Below are 26115 nucleotides of genomic sequence, written 5' to 3'. Positions count from 1 at the left end.
ATCTAACACCCAAAGTTTAATATTTACATGCATAGCGCTTGAATCTTTAATATCACATCAAAAATATCATTATCACCTACTTTTTAAAAGTGGAATACACTTTCATGCATAGATTTATCAGATCAAAATGTTGTAAATATAAATATGAAAGTTTCCGTCTTAAAGTATGTAAATACATAAGAATTGTGGTACGTACGTAAATTTCACAAAACTTATATGATCCAACAAGCCGATTTTGCATCATTGCCCAGGCAGTAGGGTAGAAATCATTCCCAGAAGTGAAAGTCTAAATGTAGTTTTCATAAGAATCAGTTGGCATAATTACTAATCCGAAGATCATAAATTTATCTCATGGAGGCCTTCACAAAAATTACACGAAAGCAAAATTCATTAATTATGCTTCTCAGGCTTCAGAACACCGATGTAAGGCAGGTTTCTGTAGATCTCAGCAAGGTCCAGGCCATAACCAACCACAAATTCATCACCACACTGCAAAAAAAGAAAAGAGGAGACTTATATTATAATAGACGAGGGATAATGAAAATAAAAATAAACAATATGACAATGGAACATTTTGCATTTTGCTTGTAATTCAAGAATCAAAAAATAAAAATATGGCTGGCAACCAGAGGGAAGTTCAGCTTCTTCTCCATTCATACCAAGGCAATGAAAACAATGAAGGAATCCTTGATTGATGAATAAAGTTTTAATTTTAGACATGGAAGACATGTGTAAGGAAGCTTTGGTGGCATGCTTTCAATATAGGAAAGACTCGGTGACAAATTCCATGCTTGTTACTTTAACAAGTTCAAAGAAAATCACTGGTTAATTTTCCTTACTCACCCTCCTCTCATCAAGATCTCGGCCACTAACCCAAGAACATCCCTAAACTCTTCCCTTAGCCACCACAAGCATCTAATTAAGTCCTTCCATCCATATCACAAACCCCAAAATAAAACTTCCCAAGTTCCAACTTTTCAAACCTTATTCCACCATCTTACAAGCCTCCGTGACTCCCCCACCTTCCCTACGACTGTTCTAAGCCTTGTTAAACCCTTCCCCACTCTTGGTCATATCCACTAAAAGCTGTGTCAAGCCTAACACACCATTAATTCCACATAAGGCAACCCCTTAACTTTTACCCAAGTCTTTTAAGAACTTCAACAATTTTGCACCGAGCTATCACCAAGCTACAATGTGTTTCACATCTCAAGGCCCTTTTCCGATTAGAAGGGGATGAGAGAAAAGAGATAGAATCATTTCATTCATGATTAACACAATTACATCACTTTCCGCACTATTGGAGGGAAAATTCAAATTACATTATAATGAAAAAAATTATTATACTACAACAACAACAACAATAACAATAACAACAAGCCTCTATCCCACTAAGTGGTGTCGGCTGCATGAATCCTTTTCTCCATTGCGTCCTATTGAATTTCATATTTTCATTTAATTCTAAATTAAATTAAGATCATTTTTTATAAATTAAGATCATTTTTTATACAATATGCCCAAATCTTTCTAGGTTTACCTTTGCTTTATTAACATAATTCGAATCTAAAGCATCTATTTTCCTAACCAGATCATCAGATGGTCGATGTTCAATGTGACCAAACCATCTAAGACGACTCTGTTTAATTTTGTCCGCCATAGGAGCTACACCAAACCTATCACGGATATATTCATTTCGCATTTTGTCAAGTGTAAAACCACTCATCCACCTAAGCATTCTCATCTCGGCAACACTTAACTTAATTTTATGCTTCTCTTTTAAAGGCCAACATTCTGCACCATAGAGGCACCATAAAGCATTGCAAGTCTCACCACCGGTCTCAACACCATCTTATAAATTTTTCTTTCAGCCTTAGCGATACTTTTCTATCTCACAATAGACCTGAAGCATTCCTCCACTTCAACCAACCAACTTGAACTCTACTGATAACATCCCTAGGGTAGTAAATGAACCAATGCATTCGATGAACAACTCGAACTCGACGTGATTAAGACTCGATCATGTTCGTTCAAATTAGTAAATAAACAAGCTTGAATAATTTTTTAAAACTCAGCTTAAATGAACTAAAGATGAAGATAGTTGAATTTGTTCATTTATTTTCACGAACAAACTCGTTTGTTGTTCAACCAGCAACTTGTTACATATTAGATATGAAGCTTGAATATAGCTCATATCGTATATAATATATTATTTAAATAAAATTTGATTTGTTAGAATTTATCTAATTATAGATTTTATAGCAATATGTTATTATATCAATAATATTTTTAGATTATTTCTTAATTATATTTTATTTTATTATTAATTATTAAGTATTTACAAATTAGCATGATGAAATTCTAAAAGAGAACACTTTTGTCCATTCATTTTTATTATGCTTGATCAGACCGCCTTTGATTTTTCTCATATATTTTAACAATCGATGAATAATGTCACATTATGAGTTACTTCGTCATACTAGTTCATTTAAATTTTTTTGTTTTCTATCATTATTTTTTTATCTATATTAGAATTTATTCATGTGAGAATATATCTAATATAGATACTAGATAACAACATATAAATTAGTTTAATTGTTTATATCATATACAAGTTATACGGTTTATTCATTTATTTATTTATTTAAATTTGTAAAATTATTTTTTATATAAAAATCTAGATATTCGTTTGAATTTTTAGCTCTTTTAAATACTTTTTCACTCGTCATAAACAAAACAAGTTCAAACATTGAAAATTTTAAACAAGTTAAGCTTAAAAAATATGTGAAAGCTTAACTCAAACTCAAGCCAAAAATGAACAACTTATAATTGTATCAAGCCAAATCCAAACTATGATATACTTGGCTCGGCACAGCCGATTACAACCATAAAAAGTCTCATCTATATCACTATCACTTTGAACAATAGACCAAACATTCACACATTTTAATAATTTGAACACTCACGGTCACAACTGTGTCACTAGAGCTAAACTATTAAAATTATATTCCATGTATTTAGTTTTAGTTCAACTCAAGCGAAGGCTTTTAAGCTCCAATGTAGACCTTCATAATTCAAATTTTCGTGAGCTCTTTCTCTAGTTTTATCCACAAGAAAAATATCATCAACAAAAAAAGTATACACCAAGGTACATCTTCCCGTAAATGTCCACTAAGAGCATCATAACTAAAGCAAAAAGGTATGAGCTTAAAGCCCATCCAAGATGTAATCCGACTGAAATAGAAAAATAATTGATGAATCCTCCTTTTATTCGAACTATACATATCTTTAAAGACTTGAATATAAGGGTCTGTTTGGGGCAGCTGCAGCTTAATAATAAGTTGTTACATAACAACTGTCGTGGGAAGCTGCTGCGCAGAAGCTGTTGCGGATAAGTTATTTGTTTTTTGCAATTTGAAAGCAATTGTGCCTCAGTTGTTTACGGACAAATTACTATTCTTCATCTGTATAGTAATTTTGCTTGCAATAGAACTTTCATACCAATATATTTTATACTTTAGAAACAAAAAATCTAGTGATGAATAGTACAAAAAAAAGAAATATATCTCACTTGACAGTATCATGATTACTAAAATTAAGAAAGACATTAAAATAACATTAAATAATATGATAATATTATTTTTAAAATACAGAAGGTATATGTCACGAGCTATAAGCCGTCCTCTATGGATACTCCATCCCCGATCACTCTCGGTGGCGGAATCTTCCAGTCAATCTGCCCGCCGAAAAAAGCCACAATTCTCCCGTAGCTATATTGCTGACGTGAAGTTAGCATGGAACATTGAAGTCCACAGTAGCACTGCAATCCTCGAGAGATACCAAAAATTCTCGAGTACATCTTTCCTGAATGTTTTGAAAGACAACTTATTAGACAGAGAACTCAGAATATCAACCAACGAATTTGTCACTACAATAAGACAGCAGACCTTATACGAAAAAAGGTTTGTGGTTGTCTTTAAATTACATAAGATCAAACTCATGTATGTCACATATGTAGAAGGACCTCAAAAACTGTAGCACCGAAAAAAAGAGAAAAACTTGGTTGTATTCCTTATTATTTCACAAGTGACACTATTGACCTCATTTTTGGTGAGGTATTGGGTTTTTTCTCCTCGGACCTAAGGTCTAGCTTTAGAAGTTCCTTGTTGACCATCTTAGAGGACTAGTATTGGAACCCACCTCACATAGAGCTTCAAACCACTTCTTGACTCATTTTTGTGAAGATCTCGCATGAGTAGTCCCACACACTCAACTCTTAATTGCAAGGGATAAGTACTAACATGTAGAAGACCCAAAAATGAGTTTCTATAGGATCAAGAGGTCTTAGGTGAACCCTTCGTGGCTCGGTTATGTAAACACTACAATTCACACATTTAGCAGGCATAAACGTAACAACTCAAGTCATTAACATTCACACACATTGCACAATCAATTAAACCAAAATCAGTTTTCAAAATGATCCATCACGAACTGAAAATTCAAAAAAAAATTAAATTTAATGCATTTTGACCCGATCATCGACAAACTTGTCCAAACGGCCCTGGATGACAGAACAAACCATGCGAGCACGTCCGAAACGTTGATTTTAGCTAAGAAAAACACTCATATTGTTATGGTTTTGCGCGCGAGCGAACGATACAAAAATCGATGCACATTAATATTTAATTAAGGGGTGCGGGTTCAGGCTCAGCCCAACTTCACTTCGGGCTGGACATGGGCTAAAAACAGACTAAATAGTTTCGAATTTTAAATTTTCAAATTTCGCGCGAGCACGTCCGAAACGCCGATTTTAGCTAGGAAGGACACCCATATTGTTATAGTTTCGCGCGCAGGCAAATGACACGAAAATTGAAGCACATGAATATTTAATTAAGGGGTGCGGGTTCAGGCTCAACCAAGGTTCAATTCGGGTTGGACATGGGCTGAAAACGAGCTAAATAGTTTCGAATTTCAAATTTTCAAATTTCAAATGAGTCATTTAGTCTCATATTACTTGAATGTAATTATGAGTTAAGATTTTCCAATTTAGCAGATTGCATGAATGGAATCTGTTCAATTCCCCGCGTAATCTTGCGCAACGTCCACTTTGAATATTACGGCTATACAATTCGACGGGCTTTATCTTTCTGGCATTCGACCCCCTCTTCTTCTCCCGCCCGTCTCTTCTCCTATGCACTGAAATCCCTTCGCCTCTTCCTCGCTGGACAGAAACCCCCACTCCTCTCTGCGATCCGAAGCCTTCGTCTCCCCTCCTCTGCGAACCGAAGCCCTCGCCTTCTCTCGCGCGGCCTGAAGCCAGCGGCCTCTCTACAACGAACCCATCTTCCCCCCTCCTCGCGCCCGCACCCTCACTTGCTCCCCTCTCTCGTGCGACCCAAACAACCCTCGTCAGCTTTGCCTCCTCTTCCTTGCGCCGAAGACCCCCGCTCAAGACTTGCCTGCTTCACCTCCCCCTCTCTCGACCGAAGACTGAAGCCCTGCTCGCCTCTCCTCTGCACCGAAGCCGCTTGCCTCTCCCCTGCACTGAAGTACCGAACTCCCTATTGTGCCCTCTCTTGCTCGATCGAAACCCTCACCTCTCCCTTTCGCTGGATTTCTCCTCGCCAGCCCAACAGCCCCTACTCGAGCCTTCCTCTTGATTCCATTTGTCTTCCCCGCTTCTTCAGTTGCGAGGTTGTGAGTTGTGCCTTGAAGCAGGATCTGAGTACGTTCCAACCTTTATTCGATGTTCTCACTGAGAGTTCTTTCAGGTAAATTACATTTCATTGCTAATCAAAGGATGTTCTAAAACCTGTTGGCGGAGCTCAGTTGTTGGTAGCTTCCTTTTGCACTGCTATGAGGTTGAGTTTGTTGGTGAAGAAAATATGATTTAAGTAATTGTTTGTGGTCCGCAAAAAAATATGTTGCATGATAATCCTTATTTTTGCAGTGTGCCTGTTATCCACTATCCAACTTTTGCATCTATTACTAATCGTTAAACTTCTAGTAATTGATAAAATAGGAGTCTTCAAAATACTAATAATGTAAAGATTTGCTTATGGCAGCTTTGTTATGGATTTGCTATTCAAACCCATGTTACACTTTCATTTGGCCATAATTTCTTGATATGTTTTGGAAACTCATGTGATAAGGTTTAGATTCATTGCTATAATTTATTTCTTTTATTCAGACAGGAGTGAAGTTAAACTTCTCTTGCTATGTTTCTTGGAGAGAGTAACTGGCATTATTGTGCTTCCTATAGTCTTGCTCTTAAATATCTTCTATGTTGCCCTAGCTATGTGTATCCACTGTTTTGGAGAGTTTTACATAATGCTTTAGCTATCTATGTTCACTTTCTTTGGGATATTTTCTATGCTGCCCTAGCCATGCGTATCCACTATTTTGAAGTTTTGCATGATGCTTTAGCTTTCTATGTTCACTTTTTTTTGGGATATTTTCTATGCTGCCCTAGCTGCACTTTACACTGTTTTGGAGAGGGATTTGGGGGCATTATTTATATATCATTTCGGGATGTTTTTCATAGCTTATTTGGATGCAGTCCTGGAGACTTTAAAAGCATCATTTTGGGCTTATTTTAAAAGCATCATTTTGGGGCTAATTTATTCATTGTTTTGGGGCTGCTTTATCCACTATTTTGGAGGCATTAAAAGTATCATTTTGCGGTTGTTTTATACACTGTTTTGGAGAGATTTATGTAGCATTTAAGTGTTGATTTACACACTGTTTTGGGGTATTTTGTTGACTGATTTGGGCTGACTGTCTTAGAGTAAATTTAAACACTCTTCTTTGAGGTCGATTTAGTTACAATATGAAAGAATTTAAATGCTTTTAGGTCGATTCACTTGTTGTTTCGTCTCTTGACTCTGCTAATTTTGAAAGAGGTTGTAAAATGATCAAGTTAAAAATATGAATTTTTTATTTAATTTTTTGGAAAACACTTAAAAGATATTTGAGTATTAGTTGAAAAATAAACTAAATTGAGGGTAAAATATCTTAAATCACTTCAAGCATAGGTTAAAGTGTAGGCTTCCTAAATTTTATGAGCACACTATAGGTGGTAGTTCATCTACCTAATTTTCAAATGAATAATGAAATCAACACTTGACTTTAATTCACAAATTGATTAAAACATTAAACATGAGGATACTCCAAGATGTGGTTCATGACTTCTTTAATTAAATCAAATAGTGAAATTTTTGTCATGACTTAACCTATAGTGAAACCCAATGCACTGGGATTTGATCTTGAACATTACATTCAAATCCTCCTGACAATTGGGGACATTTGTTAATGTCACATATAGATCACCAAACTAGTATAAGTTGGAGGTCTTGGTGGCGAGGGCAGTGATGACATTACTTATGAGTGCTAAAGTAGGAGAATAGAATGGTATATCCTGCATTGATGACCTTCAATGAGAGGAGAGCATGATCGATGATATCATTCACCAACACTTGGTGTGAAGTTGCCCCTAACCTTGTCAGGTAATTCTAACTCGATTGAAGCGAGCAACCGGCAGAATATGTCATTTCTTAACACACTTGCACAGATACTACACTCCTTCATGCATTTCCACGGATGTTAAAAAAATAATAATAAAAAAGATACATTTGCAACAACACTACTTTTATCTGCTAAATAAACTCTACATGCATGAAAAGTTAAATAAACATTTAAAAAAAATTTTATAAAGGTTCACTGGTTAAGTGTTTAGATTATGGCCAGAAGTTGTCCTCTTAAGATTATTTGGGTCGATAGCTTCTATCCAAAGTTGGAATATAAAGCACACAACCCAACTCGGAGCTCACCCTGACTTAAATTTTTTACAGGTCGTCCGCGAGCTTTCATGTGTCACCTGCTCTTTTACATACATATGCTCATGTTTGATGTGCCCATGAAATCCTTAGTTATACATGTTTACATTCACATTGATATACTAACCTTGCAACAGTAACAGAGAGGCCCAGGCACGCATTTATAGTTATTTACTGCAGTCTCTTACTACTTTACTTTGTTGTCTTGTTCTTACTTTATCATGCATGTTTTACTTGCATTACATACCTACATAACCACCAAAAATGCATTTTCAAAAATTTATATAGTTTTAAACCTGGTGAATAACCTTAATCCACCCATTTTTTATTTACGAGAATCTATAGGATGAGATAACCTACGGTTGCTAATAGGAATTATCCGGTCTAAATGGACTTAACTCATGTAGACTAAGTAAATTCAAAAGAAAATAGTGATGTTGAAATGATGGAACCGTGGAATTTTAACCGGTGTCACTCAAATTAAATTAAAATTCCCCCTTGAACATTTCAACATTTGAACAACAACGAACAAAACAAAATGTGACATTTAAATCACAAACCTCAAACCCTTAAACCCTGGAATTACTACTACGACAAGAGGCTCAGAGCCAACTCCGTGGGTAGCACAATGAAGAGCATGGAGCAAGCAACAAGTGGAGTTGGTCATCATTCTACAACAACAAGATAAATCTGCACCAGCTACACATTCCTAGTAATAACAACCCATAGGACTTCGAGGTGGTTCTCCTATCGCGACGTAAACCCTCACACCCTCTTTTAAGCTCATGTGCTACCGTGTTGTGCAGCGTAAGTCCTGACTCGCCTTAGATTCCGAGGTTGTCATTTGGTACAATGTAAACCCTCCTATCTTCGTGGGCTATTTGCACAATCCGGTAATATGCAAGTGTAAGCCCCAAATAATAAAATTGGTAGGATTGAATACTTAAATGGCATCGTCTCTAAAAACACAGCCATATAGTAGAATAGTTTGGAAGTCACTGAAAGTTCTCCTCAGAATCTGTGACGCCCCCTACCATTTCCTTTGAACTCCTAAAATAATTGCTCCTATTTGGTCCTTTTCCACTTGATTTTCCGCGTTTTACCATAAAAACCTAAACATTGAATGTTTAAAACAAGTGTCTTTGATCATTATCGAAAGTTTTCTCAAGTGACGTCGGTCATTTGAGATGTATTTAACTATAGAGTCTTACCTCTATAAGGAACTTTGAACCCAGGTAAAATAAACCTTACATAATCCTTATATTAAGTAGAGCAACTTGTCGGTCACACATAAAAGATTCGCAGACCAAAAAAGATGTCACAAATCTTTTGGTTTGCATGATTGGGTTCATCGTCAAGGTATACACTTTTCTTTCGAGAATGTGTAGTATTCGCGATGTCGGGCACAATTATGTAAACTATTGGACAAATGTGATCCATTCAGTCTCATCTTTTAAAATTAAAACACCAATATTTTCAAAAAAAAAATCATATAACCTTTTATATTAAATTAAATTAAAATTTTCTTTTCAAAAAGTTGGCCAACAGACACCAACCCATGGCCATAAGCAGATCATCCAAAATAACCCATAAGGTCAAACGTCTTATCACAGACCTTTAAAACCTACCAAAAGAAAAATAAAAGAAATGCAAAAGAAAAAAATACTTACAAACAACGTAAAAAACTCAAATAATCAAATATCAAATACACAATGAATGGAAATAAACATGAACTATATAAAATACAAATACAATAAATAGTGAGTCTCTTCGAAAATCATTACAATTAATAATATGATGAATACTAAAATCATCCTCCTACTATTGCATTCGTAATTCGTTCCCTCAACTCTGTCATCTCGCTTGCACCTTTCTCTTCTTTAGTACAAGTCTCGAGAACATCATTTTGAGTTTGTGATAAAGATTGTTCAGGACGGTACTCATATGCCTTTGCAAGGACATGCTTATGATCCTTGTCCGCCCTACGGAAGTTGATGTCATTGCGGGAAGGATGTCGACGAATATAGCTGTGGAGAATTGTCGTGATAACTACAATCTGCACCTGTATGGAAAAAGGGTGAGATGGCATATCGCGAGACATTACTCATTTCTTTTTTAAAACACCAAAAGCTCTCTCAATGACGACGCGTAAGAATAAGTCTTTTACAAATAATTTATATATTTTTGTATAAAATTTAATCAAAATAAAATAATTTATAGAACTAATATCATCAAGTTTAGAGAGGTACAAAAAACAGGGTATATGTTAAAACAAGCTTTAATTTTTTTTTGTCAAATTGGGCATAAAAATTCTCCTCTTATTAAAATTTCATCCTTGAAATTTCTTAATAATCACTGATACAAGTGGGAGAATTTGTCTCATTTCTTACTCGTTTTCTCAAGTTGCCTCCTTAACTAATGCATTATTCCATGTTATCTTAACAAAAAGAATTGATCGATTTTTTAGTTTCTTCCTTTATTTAAAAAAGCATTAATCAGACGCGCCCCAAGGTGAGGCGTAAGCCCTCTCACCCCAAGCCCATGAGGGAGGCATAAAGCTCACAGGGCTATGCCCAAGAACGCCCGAAGTGGAATTTGCGTTTCACGGGGTGTACACCCCATCTATTAATCAAATAAAAAGGTTAAAAAAATCCTTAATTCTACATTCTTACCCAATTCACGCTGATTCAAGGTCTCCTACACGCAATAAATCACCCACACCCTCTGCTTCCTACCTCGCACGTAGTCACAAAAAATCTGACGTTGTTTGCTTTATCCCTCTCACAGCTTGCAGTCACGTTGTTTGCTTCCTCCCACAACCGGTGCAAAGGAGCGTCTGCTTCATCGTGCATGCAGGCAATCTCGTCTGCTTCGTCCCTCCCACAACAGGTGATCCCCCCCCCAACCGGTGACTTCCTCTTTGGTAGGAAGGTAGAAGATCATACACGCGTCCCTCACCCACAGTTCTTGCTTCTTTCCCACAGCCGCATTGCTCTCCCTCAGGCTCAACCCGATTCATTTGGTGATGAGTTTTTATTGTTTTACTATTTTTGTTGTTTTACACAGTAGCTACAGCTACAGTGAGTTTACTATAGCCACCGTAATTTCACTATAGCTACAATAAACCGCAGATTTTTTTCTTATGTTATAAATTTGCTACAGAACACTAGCTATAGTAAACCACAATTTTATCAATTTTTTTCATGTTTGCAATTTGCTAGAAGTGGATTTGATCATATTTTTTTTTTACTTTAATATGTAATGTTACTTATTATTTGCTTTTATAGTCACCTCTTAAAAATAATATTTTTTATCTTAGATTCATACTAAGAAGAGAAACAGGTTGAGCAAACAGGTTGAGCACAAGAGGTCGAATGCTCTGGTATACATAAAATATAATACTAGATTGAGAGAGAGAAATATAAGAAAAAAATAAGACTTCGATCAATTATTGATAAATAACATACACTATGATGATAAGTGGGTAGTTGAGAAAGAAGATCCAGTGCTTCCACAAGAACCTTCTTGGATGAATGAAGACGAACGGGTATTTCATATTGATGTAATAAAAAATTTGCCCACGACTAATGCAAATGAAAAATCACAAAATATTACACAAGAAAAAAAATATTTTTATAACATATTCTGATATCAGAGCTAGTAGGGAAAAGTGTGGAATCGCAAAAGCAAACTTTCATTATAATTAAAATAGGGTTACAACATGGCTCTAACAGAAATAACAACACAAAACATAAAAACGACACCAACAAACACTCCTAAAATGCATCCCAATGGGAGGCGAAGGTCGACTAGAGGAAAAGGATGATTTGGAAGGATGACGGTAGCCATGAGAGGCGGTTTGTAGTGAAGGGAAGGTGTGAAATTGTAGGGACAGCAAGTAGGAAAGGGATGTAGGAGGTTGACAGCAGTGTCGGGGTAGTTGGGAGGAGCTTGAAAGGAGTTAGGAAGGCGGGACAACAACAATAACCAACAAGGCGAAATGGCTAGGTGTCGGGATGATGGAGGAAGAGTTCGGCGGCTGAGGAGTGGACAGAAGAAGATTTGGGGAAGGTAATATAAAATGACATGATCACCACGTCGGAGAAGATACAGCCGGAGCAACACCATCTCCTTGGATACACCCCACAAAGGGAAAAGAAACTCCACACAGGAGATCAGAAGAAAACTCTACTAGCACTGCCCTTCCACTTTCAAAGACAACAATTTATACTCCCACAGACGGAAGAAGCTTCTACACAAAGGAAGAGAGTGGGAAGATAAGGAAAATCTAGAAAACGCAAAATTCCACTGTTGGTGCCTATCTGGATAACGCAGGTTCGCGATCCCCATCTGCCCGTTGTTTCCGCAAAATTTTGTGGGCCTTCTGTCCACGGAAACAAAGCGCCCCATCGGGCACTGCCTTAGCTCATGCATCAGTCTTCTATAGTTGGGGCCGCTTTGACTTCATAAGTAGAAGTTTTCATTTCGTTGTTAGCCATCCTGGATCCCACTGGCGACTGCATTGTCGCACGAGGCATTTGAGGTCTTTCCAAGATTGCAAGCAAATGTCCATATCGATCGGTCCTCCTAAGGCTGTGGACCACGCTAAAACTGTTGAATCTTCTAAGAATAACCCACGATCGGTTCAAATGGGCATGCAGTGAGAGTAATCCGACCCTTCTCACATGGCAGTTGTGTTGTTGGTATGGCATCGACCTGACATACCTCAACCATATCTATCTTGTATCTAGGACGGGTGTCTCGATCCTCTCATCTGGTATCATTACTAAAATTAGTTTCACTGACGTTGCTTTGCTGATAAGGGAACATGTGATCTCGGGCTCCATCGAAGGAAGGAGAGTAATGCACTTCTCGTCCTTTGTAAAAGAATAAGTGTTCTGGTAAAATGTCACAGTCTTGCCAATGGAAGCTGACAGACATTAATGGAACTACGTCACACCACATTGGTCTTGTAGCTACCCCCAATTGAAAACTTTACTAAGCATCTCCGATTGATGCTGACTCGATTCTCCTTTTTCAACCAAGTCAGTGAATATAGTTGGGAATGTTTCAAAGTTGTGATTCTCAATTTATCTACCATTGGTGTTGATGACACATTCTTGCTACTTCCTCCATCGATAATGAGATTGCATACTTTTTCGTTTAATGCGCAGTGGGTGTAGAATATATTGTGACGAAGCCACTGCGAATCCCTAATATCCTAAGCCCACAAAATCCGTTGAATCAAAAGCGCCTCTCCCTCATCTGGGAGAAGCTGATACTCCTCAGCATGTTCATCAGCTTTCTACTCATCGCTAATCTCTTCCACACACCCTAATTAGTAAGTGAGACTACTCTACTCGTGAGACAGTTGGAGGCTATGTGGTCGTAATTGTGGCATTTGAAACATTTCTTGGCTGGTACAATGTTGGAGGCATTACCTTTCTCCTACTGTTTCTCGCTCTGATTTGGACTATCATTCCCGTGTTCAAGTTGGCTAGGCTCTACTGAGGTGCCCTTGTCGATCGTGGTGACTCTAGGTGGCTGCTTGCCTAAAGGTTGTTGCCTAACGGATGACTGTTGCCTGCTTTGTTATTATTGTCTTTCCACTTTCAATGCTAATGTCTGGATATCCCCTTGCGTCCAGTATGGTTGCAATTGCATCACATTACTGATGGCAGGTTTTAGACCCCTGAGATATTTGACTATTGTATATGTTCCTCTGGCTCCGTTAGTTCGCATTTCAGCTGCAAGTGGTCGAATTGGGTTGTAAACTCCTCAATTGAAAGATCCATCTGCTACAGGTTGCGGAGTTTAAAAAACATATATTGGCGATAGTGGGGTGGGAGATACTTTTTCTGCATTACCTTTTTCATCTTCTCCCACTTAGTTATCTTCTCACTGCCTTCTCTTTTCCTCTATTTTTGTAAATTTGCCCACCATAAAGAGGCATTTTTCTTTAGTTTAATGGCAGCTAGCTTGACTCGTTTGTCCTCTGGTACATCTTTATATTCAAAAATCTAGGGGAGTCAATTCGGGTCAACAGGTCGAGTTCGATTCTGACCCGAAAATGACCTAACCCAAAAGAGGATTAACTTGAACTCGACCTAAATAATAAACGGGTTGAAAACTAAGAACTGAACCAGACCATAACTTAAGCTTGACCCGCTACCCCTAACTCAACCAAAAATTTCGTGTTTATTTGGGTCATGTTTGAATTTTTGGGTTCCACCTGTACCCGACCCGAATAATAAATGAGTCGAATTCTCTGACCCGAACCCGACTCAAAAAATATTGAGGTCAACCCTAACACGAATTTTTTCGAGTCGAGTTGGCGTGTCGGGGCAATTTTTGATAACCCTACGAAAATTCGTTCAACTTATTGTCGCTAGTTGATAAACTCATCGAGATCCATATCTCTTTCAAATTCTGGGAGGTCCATTTTGATGTCAAAGTCCCGCTGACCTTCATAAGAGGCTTCTTCTCTCGGCCTTCTTCGAAATTGGATGCCAAAACAGCGTGGTCGATATTCCTCGTCGTTGTGATCTTTCTTGTGAAACAGATTCTCCTCGTCCCTGTCTTCCCTTAGACTGTCGATCACGGACGATGTTAATCTCTTCATGGTTTCTATCATCCAGTTCTGCTAGCCTGCATTGCAGACAACAAATTTCTCGTTGAATCCCTTCCCGGGTTGAGTCTGGAGTACCTCTTCACGATGGCATGGCTAAATTATAGGGAAAAAATTTGGTGGAGGTGAATAGGGTAGGGACAGATGTTAGGAAACCCAAGGATATGACTAGGGTTGGACTTGCTCTGATACCAAATGATATTGGAACAAGTATGGAAAAGAGTGGAATCACAAAAACAAACTTTCATTAATATTAAAAAAGGACAACATGACTTGAACGGAAATAATAACACAAAACATAAAAACGATACCAACAAACACTTTTAAATATATCCCAATGGGTGGTGAAGGTCGACCAGAGGAATAAGGATGATTTGGAGGCATGAAGGCAACCATGGGAGGCAGGTAGTAGTGAAGGGGAGGTGTGGAACTGTAGGGACAACAAATAGAAAAGGATTGTAGTTGGTTAGCAATGGTAGTGGGGTGGTTGAGAAGAGTTTGAAAGAGGTTAGGAAGTCACGAAAACAGTAATAACCTGAAGAAAAATGAAATGGTTGGGTGTCGGGGGGGGCGGAGGGAGAGTTCGGTGGCTGAGGAGTGTGGAGGAAAAGATTTGTGAAAGGTAAGAAGAGAGGATATGATCACCACCTCGGAGAAGATACAGTCAGAGCACCAACACCTCCTCGAATATAGCCCACAAAGGAGAAAGAAACTCCACATGAGATTGAAAGACGGCTCTACTAGCACTGCCCTTCCACTTTCAAGACAACAATTTATAGGCACCCCGCGGACAAAGGAAGCTTCTACACAAAGGAAGAGAGTGGGAAGCCAAGAAAAATCTAGAAAACCCAAAAGTCCATTGTTTGCGCCTATTTGTATCACGCAGGTTCACGATCCCCACCTGTCTACTATACCCGCGAAAGTTCGCGGGTCATCTATTCACGGAAACGAAGCGCCCGCATTGAGCGCTGCCTTAGCGCCTATTTGTATCACAGACAGAGAAGCTTCTACAAAAAGGAAGAGAGTGGGAAGCCAAGAAAAATCTAGAAAACCCAAAATTCCAATGTTTGCGCCCATTTGTATCACACAAGTTCACGATCCCCACCTGCCTGCTATACCCGTGAAAGTTCGCGGGCCTTCTATCCACCAAACAAAGCGCCCCCATCAAGCGCTGCCTGAGTGCCCGCATCATATTCTCATAGAAAAAGAAAGAATGAAAAAACAAGTTACATATTTACATTTAATTGTTCTTTACAAAATTATGCATTCTAAATTTCTTATAGAAAAAAGATTTTAAATATTTACAAATATCATTTTGTTTGTATTTATAATTTAGACAATAATGATAAGGAAAAACAAATTATGAATGCATCTGAGATTGAACATGATTATGATTTTAATGAAGTAAAAAATGAATGCAGAGAATATGAAGGACTTAGTTGTGACTTGGACAACTATTGGTGAAGAACAAGATTTTGAGGATGAATTTGAAGAATGAATAACCTTCAAGGATTGAGATCAATTGATCACAAATTTTATTTTTTGGCTCAAATATGTACTTATTTTTATATGTTTCTACTTTTTTATGGTGGATTTAAGGTAATACTTTGAAGGTTCTAATCTTAGAAGACTTGTTTTAAAATTGATCAAGCATGAGTTATTTTAATACATAGGAATAATTTCTTTATTATGCACAAATAATTTATTTTTGTCTTTTAATATTTATATTCCTTATTTTTTTATACTTTTTATATTGTGAGGCTTGCGCCCGACACCTTAGGGCTTACGCTTCGCCCCATAATAGCTAAAAGGCCATGCCAAACGCCCACACTTTTAAAACTTTGGTTTCCTAACATCAAATTCTATAATTCTTATGGGTTCTTCAATATATGTTAAATCCCTTTATACCTCAATTTCCTCCAATGGGATCCTGTGATTCATGCAAATAACCCATTTCGTCAACATTGATATATGAAATATATTGGGGAAGCCTGACATATCGCTGTCATTGATAGACTGTAAGCTACCACATCACAATGATTTCAAATGGCCTCTAAATAGTGGGCTCAACTTCTCTAGCCAAATATAGTTGTACCATTCATAAACTTGACTTCTGAAAACACAAAATCACAAATTTCAAGCTCTTCATTCTATCATAGGTCATAATATTTTTGTCGTCGATCCTAAACGGCTTGAAATACGTCTTCGATTAGTCTAATTTTCTTTGTGGCTTCATAAACTAACTCTTGACTCAATAGTTATATGTCTCCTTTTACAAACTAGCTTAATGTAGTTTTGCATTTTATGTCATACAAAGCTTCATAGAGAGCCATCTTTATGTTAAATTGATAACTGTTATTGTATCCAAATTTAATCATCAAAATGTGGTCTTCTCAACTGCCTCTAAAATTTAGAACACAAAATCGCAGTAGTTCTTATAATACTTGAATTGTTATTTTCGATAACTCATTAATTTTTGGCTGAAATGTTATACTAATATGTAGCTCCTAAACCTTTATAAATACATTTTCAAAATTTGAAAATGAATCTTCATCCATGATTTAATGATCACTTTTGGAACACCACTGAAAGTTTTCTTAATATATATTTTGGCCAACTTTGCAATTGAATCAATTTGCATGAATTAAAATAAATGAGTTGAATTGGCTAATTTGTCAATAATCACCAACATAGTATCAGAACCCGCCTAAATCTAAGAAATCCTATAACAAAATCATAACCAGGTCTCTGATATTGGGCTTTAATACATGACAATCTTGACATATGAAAACATACTCAACGTCTTTCTTCATGCTTGGCAACTAAACATTTATTCAACTCTTTATATAGCTTGATACTGCCTATAATGTGAATAATTAGATTCTTGTAAATTTTTGTCTCAAATCTGAATCACTAGGTACCCATAATTATAACTTTTTCTACAAAGATTCTCCGTCTCTTTTTTTATTTTGCTTGCTCAACTAATTTCGATAATCACTGCTTGCCTTTTGAGCTTCTTTAATTTTGTTAATTAATGTTGGCTAAACTGATGCAAATATATAGTATTAAAAAATCCTATAATCTATAACTATAAGGCTTCCAATTCTTAATTAATTCAGAATTTTGAGTAATGATCCAATTTGTATTAACTATGGATAAACAACTTAAAGAATCAACTACTACACTAGTTTTCCCAAGATAATATTGCATCTACAAACTATAATCTTTCATGAGTTCAAGTTGCTTTCTCTACCTCAAGTTCAATTCTATCAACATGAAGATGTATTTTAGACTCTGATGATCAATAAATATCTCACATCTCATTCAATACAAATGTCTTCAAATCATTAAAGCAAATACTACAATAGCCAATTCCAGAATTCTAGATGGTGTCAAATAATTTTTCTAGTAAAGCTTCAACTATCAACATGTTGAGGCAATTACCCTTCTATTATACATTAAACACACATCACAAACCCCTCAATGATATATCATAGTAAATCTAAAATCTTTTTGTGAATGGCTAACATTGGTAAAGTTGCCAAATGTTTTTTAGACTCTTAAGAACTACACTCATATTCTTCAGTCCATTCAAAGATGACATCCTTTCTCATAAGCTTGGATGGAGACATTACTATTTGGGAGAATCCTTTGACGAACCTCAGTAATATTTTGCTACACCTAGAAAACTGTAAACCATTGTAACATTCTTGGGATAAGTCATTATACTATTGCATTCACTTCTGAGAATCTATTGAGATCCTTTGACCATTGATAAAAAGTCCCAAAAATATAATACTTTGCAGCCAAAATTCATATTTCAAAATTTTTGCATACAAATAATTCTTCCTCAACTGCTCCAAGATAATCTTTAAATGCTCAACATGATCATCATCAGTATTGAAATAAATAAAAATATTATCGATGAATAAAATAATAAATTAATCAACATATAGCTTAAAAATCTAATTCATTAAAACCATTAAAACTATAAGAGCATTAGTTAAAAAAAATGACATCACTAAAAACTTATAATGACCTTATATGGTCTCAAAAACTTAGTAATATCTTCCTCCGTAACCTAAAATCAAAGATTTCAAAATGCAAGAAGTGAATTCTTTTGTGTAGGCATTTACAGACCAATAACTTTGAACACATTTTTGGTATACATTTTTGATATTACAATTATAGGATTTACTCATAACCAGAATGCACGAAGTGACTTCACATTAGTTGTTTCATCCTCATCCACCAAACTACTGCTCTTCCCTTTAATCTACATGAAATATACTGTGTTCATTTTCCCAACGGTATGTTCATGTACTCAGAAAAGGCTTCAACAACTTTTCCCCATATCACAACCTGACCCAGAGCTTTAAATTAACTAAGGCATGAAAAGATTGTAGGACAGTGAAACTAAATTTTCACTAATATTTTAATATCTAAGTATTAATCGAAAGAGCAACTAAAGAAAACATTTTAATTAACAAATAAAAGTTTACATTTCTAGTTGTTAATCTCACTTCCTATACACGTTAACTCCTCTAGTATTCATCTTATTCAAAAGTTTAAAACTTTAAAAAAAATTAAAACAACATAATGAGTTATCTAAGATAATACAACAGAGCGATTACATTTCTAAACTATAGTAAACCAAAGAAAGAAAGCAATCTGCATGCTAGTTTTTCAAATTTTATTATAAAAAGTCATATAATAATTTAAGACATGTGTCAGTGACATTTACTCAATGGAAATAACTTAAACTTCGATATGCATTAACTTTAACTATACTCTTTAATTTTTAACTGTACTTTTACTTCATACTATTAGCAGTCATATGTCTCAAGAACACCGTTAAAACATAACCCAAAACAACCTTGACTGATATTATCCCATAGTGGTTTATGATCTAAATTACTGACTGAGGTGAAAAAATGTCTTCTCGTCTTTGGTCGATATTTTCCCATAGGCACAACGGTTAGTGATCTAATTATCACAATTGTCTGGGCAGTACGAAAACATCTACACATGCGCGTACATTGGTCTCCATTGCTTGTATCATAAGTAGGTGAACTTTTCTTAGCATACACATACAAACATTCAGATATATACTATTTTATTCTTCATAACATTCTTTTTTTTAAGAGATGCATTACATTTATTTACTAATGAATAAATGCAATCTTACTGGAATATAAATGTCAAGTAATAATCTAATATATGCAACTTTACTAGAATTTAAAGGTCATGTAATAATCTAACATATATAACTCTACTAGAATATAAGAGTCATGTAATAACCTGATATCTTCATAAAATAAACTATTATGCAATTATCTAGACAACAATTTTTAACATGCATACTTCATGACTAACGATATGAAGAATCAAATATAATTTAATTTCATTGATATAAAATCTAATAGTGAAAAACTCTAAGTATGAATATATTTAAAAGTAAGAAATATTACAATAATTTAAAAGTTTAATTACTCGCTTCAAACCTTTTGACTTTTTACTCCTATCAATCTTCAAACTCAAATTTCTAACATTAGTAAGCAATAAAATTTATTTTAATACTTAATTATCTATTTAATTTACAAATAAATTTTCAATTAACACGTACCTTTTATATCTCAACTTCTTCTCCCTCCAATCTCAAACATTCCTCAATATAATATTTTCTGATTTAGCCAAAAATTAATATTAACATTTAAAATTTCAATTAATTAATTAATCTAAATAAAATACAACACACTAAAAACCTTAACGTTACCTTAAAATCTTGGTTTGATTGCCTTCCACACTTCCCCCACAAGCTAGCTTGAACCGTGCTTCTCTTCAACACTCGACATTGTCAGTCAAGCGATCAAGATCCCCTCCCACTCACATCTTTATAGTTTCCTGCACCAGTTGAAGCCACCAATTGATCTCCTGCTAGGTTCGAAGCCTCCTTCTGCAAGCGAAGTTTCCAAACATCCCTTCTCCTTCGCATTAAAGTCGCCACACGCAACCCACCTCTTCTTCTCTTCTCTTCTTCTCTTCTCTTCTTCTCTTCTATTCTTCTTTGATCTTCTTCTCTTCTCTTCTTCTCTTCTCTTCTTCTCTTCTCTTCTTCTCTTCTCTTCTTCTCTTCTATTCTTCTTTGATCAGTTAAGGCACTAGGCTTCCTCCTCTCGCATCGCAATATTCATAAGTCCTTCCAGTTCTTCCTTCTCACGAGATGTCTCCTTCTTTGCCCTAGAGACACATAGAACCAGTTCATATCTAGCGCCATCACACTTTCAATGTTTGTGTCACTGAGAGTAGGAAGCCCCATACCTCTCCTACCTGTACGATCCTGGCTTCTTGCTTGACTTTAGCGTCGTCATTAAGGTATGAGATGGAGACGACCTCCTTCTATTTCTTCTTCCTTCTCGTTCTCTATTTCGTCTTGTTGAAATGAGATGCTTGCCATCTAAAAAAAACAAATCAGATGATTGATCAAATCGAATCTATCCGTTGAAATTTCCCTTTTTATATTTTATTCTTATTATTATTATTTATTTATTTAGTTATTACATCCCAATCCATATAATCTTCTAAGTGCAAATGTCTATCCAAATTTCGTATATCTAGTTTTTTTTTTAATCCTCTTGATTTCTACTTCCTACATCATGCTTGTGCATAGAATTAGCCCAAAAATTTGTCTCGCTTTTAGAATTGAAGACATTCATGCAAGTTTGCCTAGGAAGATACCAATTGTCTTTAGAATTGATGATGTCATGTGAGTTGGATGAATCGGTACGTAAGGGCCTCCACATTTCCCAATTCTGCAAAGTGGGGTCTCCATTAGTTGGAACCTTGCCATGCTCACCAATGCGAGAAGATAGCACTATGTCCAGACTCCCAATTGAAAACAAGGTCACAGATGAGGCATTTGTTGGAGTCATTCATGGCTCTAATACCACATGGTGTAACCCAGAACAAACAAAGAGGAAGTAGAAGGGAGTAAAATAATCTCCATTAGGAAGTTTCAATAAAAACTAAAAAGTGATAGTAAATTTTCATATTGTACATCCACTTCTAATTGAACTAGCTTTAAGCATATATAATTATCTTCTAGATAAAACACTAAAATATATAATAAGGTTTTGTAAAACTAAATAATCAAGTATACAACCGCTACTATCGGATCACCCATATATCCGTGACTGAAGTCTAACATGCAACACCAATTAATGAGTGAGTTAATAGAACCATAAAGAGAACGAAGATTCATATAAAAGAAATTTGTTTACCAAGTTGATGGTTGAGATATTCACTGAAATTGTGCAACATCCACTATCCAATCTACTAAAATTTATTTTGTTGTTACTTAGTCGCCAAGCCCTCTGCTATATGGAGTACCTTTCTAATTTCAATATCACTATTAAGTCTTTTTCTTGGTTTCATTCATTTTCAAAAGCATCTTACTATTTAGATATTAAAAATCATTGTATTTGAACCAGCCAAGAGAAAAATAGTTGAATCCTACTCAATTTTGCCAAGATCTCGAAAAATGAATTTGGTTTTAGGCTAAGATTATGCTTGCTTTGAGAGAGGAGACTCTATTTGTGACCCATGACGCTAAGAAATGACTCACTTTGAGTTCTTCATTATAGGTCGAGCTGCATAAGAAATCATTGTTGTTTGAGTTGTTAGACGCAGTTGCTGCCAGAAATTTAGCTTTACTTGAATATAGCATAAGTTAGAAGATTGGTTCCACTTGGACTAAAAATGTAGAACATATATTGTATGATCAAGTAAAATTAAAAAAAAAGACTACCAGGTAATGGTCAATAGTGTTGATTTATTGAATATCAAAGAATGAGTGCAATTAGCTGAGTATTAATGAGCAGACACTAAAGTTCATGTATTGCCTATATAGTGCAAATGGGCAACTTGCCCTCGATGATTACCCTTTATAAGGCTCAATACTTCAAGGTGACTCCTTGAGCAACTGGTAATTGTGACTTACAATGTTCAAGTATGCTATTGTTTGCTAATTAACTAATAATTAATGACTAACTCGAATGGAAACTCAAGAGCAACTTGTTTCAATGAACCAATTCAATCAATCCAAAAAGCATACCCAAATCACTAATAACTTAGCCAATCTCACATAATTGGCTTAATTAACCTAGCCCGAAATGATTATTGCTATATAAGTTTAAATTGCAATACTTTCTTTGTCAAAATATATGTTGCAATAAAAAAAGTTATACTAGTCAGAGCAATAATAATTTCTTAATAAAAAAAATAGATTTACTTGATTCAATGAACTAATTCTCTAAGCTCAATCAATCTAGAAGAATAGACCCACATGACCAAATAACTTAGTCAATCTCATTTAATTTGCTTATTTACATAAAAAAATAAATTTACTTGATTCAATGAACTAATTCTCTATGCTCAATCAATCTAAATGAATAGACCCACATGACCAATAACTTAGTCAATCTCATTTAATTTGCTTATTTAATCTATACCTAGAAGATCATAGGCATACAAGTTTGAACTACAATAACTTCTTTATCAAAACACAGGTTCCACTAGCATTTACCGTAAAAGAAACTACCATATGATGTTGAAGCAATAGATATAACGTAAAAATGCAAAGCTAAATAGTAAGATTATTATTAATTGACAAGGCAAATGCAATAATGTCATATGAGGGTAAAGGAAGATCAATACTATACATTGCTGGTAAAGTTGATATGGATCAAGAAAGGAAAATTAACTACCCTGCAAACATCAAAATTATGACCATACCACCCATATTTCACTAAATAGCTAGAAGATAATAAATTTGGATATTTGTTTCACAAGACAACACACCTCAAACCCACGATAAAATTTTCCTTCACCAATGAGATCAAAATGAACTCTCCTTCTTGCAGGCTTATCTAGCAATGTGCAAACTGAGACAGAGCATGCTCCTTTAGACTTTAAGTGTGAAATGAGACAGGAAAGGGTGGCTCCTGTGTCTACAATATCTTCAACCTTGAAAAACATCAAGCAATATACATTAGATCTTAAATAAGTTAAAAAAAAGAGGCATTGAGAAGGAAATATCCACGAGAGGGTGAGCCATAGTGTTTGTTAAGCTTTATATTCAATTTTATAAAATATTGTTCTTTCTTCTCGATAATGCTAGAAAATTATCAACAAAGAAAGCTTCCTAAAAACTTAATTATATTCAGTGCCAATGCGAATGGTTAGAAACATGCTGGATTCTTGCTTTACTGTCATTTAGACTTGAGATTCATAAGCAATAAAAAATAAGCAAAAGTTTTAAATTAAGCTGACATTAATGTTTCAAAAAAATTTTAAAAAAAAGAGCCATTGATTTATAATAAATGCAGCTCAAGTAAATGAAAAAATTGTTATTTGAATGGTAAAAGTTTCCCCTATGAGTTGATTTGATTGATGGAAAATAAATAAAATATTTAAAAAAAAAAGTTTCATTTTCAATCATTTTAAAAGTGAAAATTTGATTATTACATTACAATTTTACGTAGGTTTGTGAAACTATAAACCAATATTTATTTCTATCTACACCAACAAAAAAAAAGTTAATAAATTTAACCATTTTTAAAACACATTTTTCATCCCCATGAAACCCAATGAAACCTAAATAAAATTTTCCTTTTATCATTACATCTCGTAATAAGAAAAATAAAGTCTTCCATACCAAGCAAACTGATACTGATTAGCATAAAATGTACAAGACTTAGGCATAAGCAACCTGTTAATGTAGCCCATGACTATATCTTCATATTCGAATCCCACTGAAAGCTATTTATACACGCCACTGAATTACAAATCAAATACCACCTTAGAAAAGTTCACTTTATCGAGCACAAAAAGCTTCAAAAGAAGAAAATGACAAAAGAATAATTATTTCACATTTACTACGGCTGGTAAAATGTAAGAAAGGGAAAATAGCATAGTTAGAATATTCGAAAACGATCGTGAAAATTTATGAATTTATAATATTCATACTAAGTTCAAACTTTATAGCAATACTCTTTTTCAAAATAACCTAATAAAGACATGGATAAGCAGATCGGATATAGAATTTAATCCACAATTAACAAGATAAATAATCTTCCACACTTGGAAACCAGCCTCGGGCATTTTGAACAATTAAGAAAAAAACTCCAACCAGTGATGCATGGTTGTTTGATTCAATGTTATTAGATAAAAGTGATATCTACTGTTATTAGATAATAGTGATATCTAAATAATAGTGTTATTTAAATTAATAACAATGTCCTATATAAAAGTATCTCTGGTTAAATATTATTATACTTAACAATTTAATATTATCTCAAGAGATGAATAATGTTTTTAAATTTTGAATTTCATGGTCATTTATTTTAACCGCTAGACAGCTCTCAGCAAAGATAACAACTAGCATCTACTAACATGACATTACCCAGATCACCAAGCTGATATTTGCAAAACAAAAAGCCCCATGGGGCTCATTTTGTTGCCTGTAGTTCAGATTGAATTTTATAAAATGTTTACCTTTTTTTTCACTTACTCTGTTTAAGAATGAATATTGGGTTGGCTTATGTAAGTTTAAAATGTAAAACCGTCATTTGAAAAAATGTTAAGTAGACTTTTTTAGTTTGAAATCATTGCTAGCTTTTAACCACACCAAACCACCATTTGGCAACACTTTTCTTTTCTACTTTTGTTTTCTTTTTTACTTTTTTTTAAATATGTTTGCATTATTGCATAGTATTATTTTTATATATTTTTACTATTTTATTTTTAGAAGTATCAAAACATCTGGAATGTTTACATAAACAAAACAAAATAAAAATAAAAATAAAAAACAAAAACAAAAGTGACCCTAAACGTGCAGAAAATTTCAGCTACTTTTTGAATGGTGTTTTCTACTAACACTAAGAAGTTTGCTTCTCCAAAAACACGGGGTTCAAACCACATAGAGATTTATAGCTCACCCTTTCAAGGGGAAAAAAACAGAACTTTAGTGCCCAATCTAGTCATAAACATACCAAAATTACGTGCTTTCCGCTGATATCGAGCTTCAGGTCACAAGAGATGATAGGAGCGCCATTTGACTTCGTTCCTGAGCCGTAAGACTCGGCGCGGATAAAATCTACGGCGATTGGAAGAGTGATATTGCGGACAATGTCGGCGAGGAAGATGAAAGCGCCGGTGGCTACGCCGACAAGGACGACAGGAGACGGGAATCGCTGAAAATCATTGGAGATCTCCCCTCCGAGCTCGGAAATGCGTGCGACGATCTCCTCCGCTGTCCAAAGCACCCGCTCGATATCCCCATACATGGTCATTGATAACTACTGTCACTATTTCTGACTCTCTTTCAACGAAAAATTATTGCCCAAGTTTGAGGCCAATCAAAATTCTTCCTTTTATCCTTTTTGCCAAAATGTCAATCAAAGTACTCCCTTTTAGGAGAAATATTTGCATACATAAGATGTACGCAGCGTTGCGTACATTAGAGGTTATTTAGGGGGTACAATGGGGTTATATCTGAGTTATACCCCCTTGTAACCTCCGGTATAACCCGAATATAATTACTATGTAGCCTCTCCCCTCCGAGCTCGGAAATGCGTGCGACGATCTCCTCCGCTG

At 35.3% G+C, this 26115-nt stretch overlaps 1 protein-coding gene across 1 annotated transcript; it reads right to left on the bottom strand.

The window, feature by feature from the left end:
* Nucleotides 1–164: 164 nt before the first annotated feature.
* LOC110025606 (hypoxanthine-guanine phosphoribosyltransferase) lies at nt 165–25883 on the bottom strand. Its single transcript, XM_020726183.1, has 3 exons — nt 25512–25883; nt 23320–23484; nt 165–489 (listed from the first exon to the last, which is right to left on the bottom strand). Exons 1-3 carry the CDS (start codon nt 25809–25811, stop codon nt 391–393), a joined length of 564 nt encoding a protein of 187 aa, XP_020581842.1. The 5' UTR covers nt 25812–25883; the 3' UTR covers nt 165–390.
* Between the last annotated feature and the right edge of the window lie 232 nt (nt 25884–26115).

The sequence above is a fragment of the Phalaenopsis equestris genome, unplaced genomic scaffold (genome assembly GCF_001263595.1).
Source record: "Phalaenopsis equestris unplaced genomic scaffold, ASM126359v1 Scaffold000313, whole genome shotgun sequence".
Lineage (NCBI taxonomy): Eukaryota > Viridiplantae > Streptophyta > Magnoliopsida > Asparagales > Orchidaceae > Phalaenopsis > Phalaenopsis equestris.
This window is presented reverse-complemented; position numbering and strand designations above follow the sequence as displayed.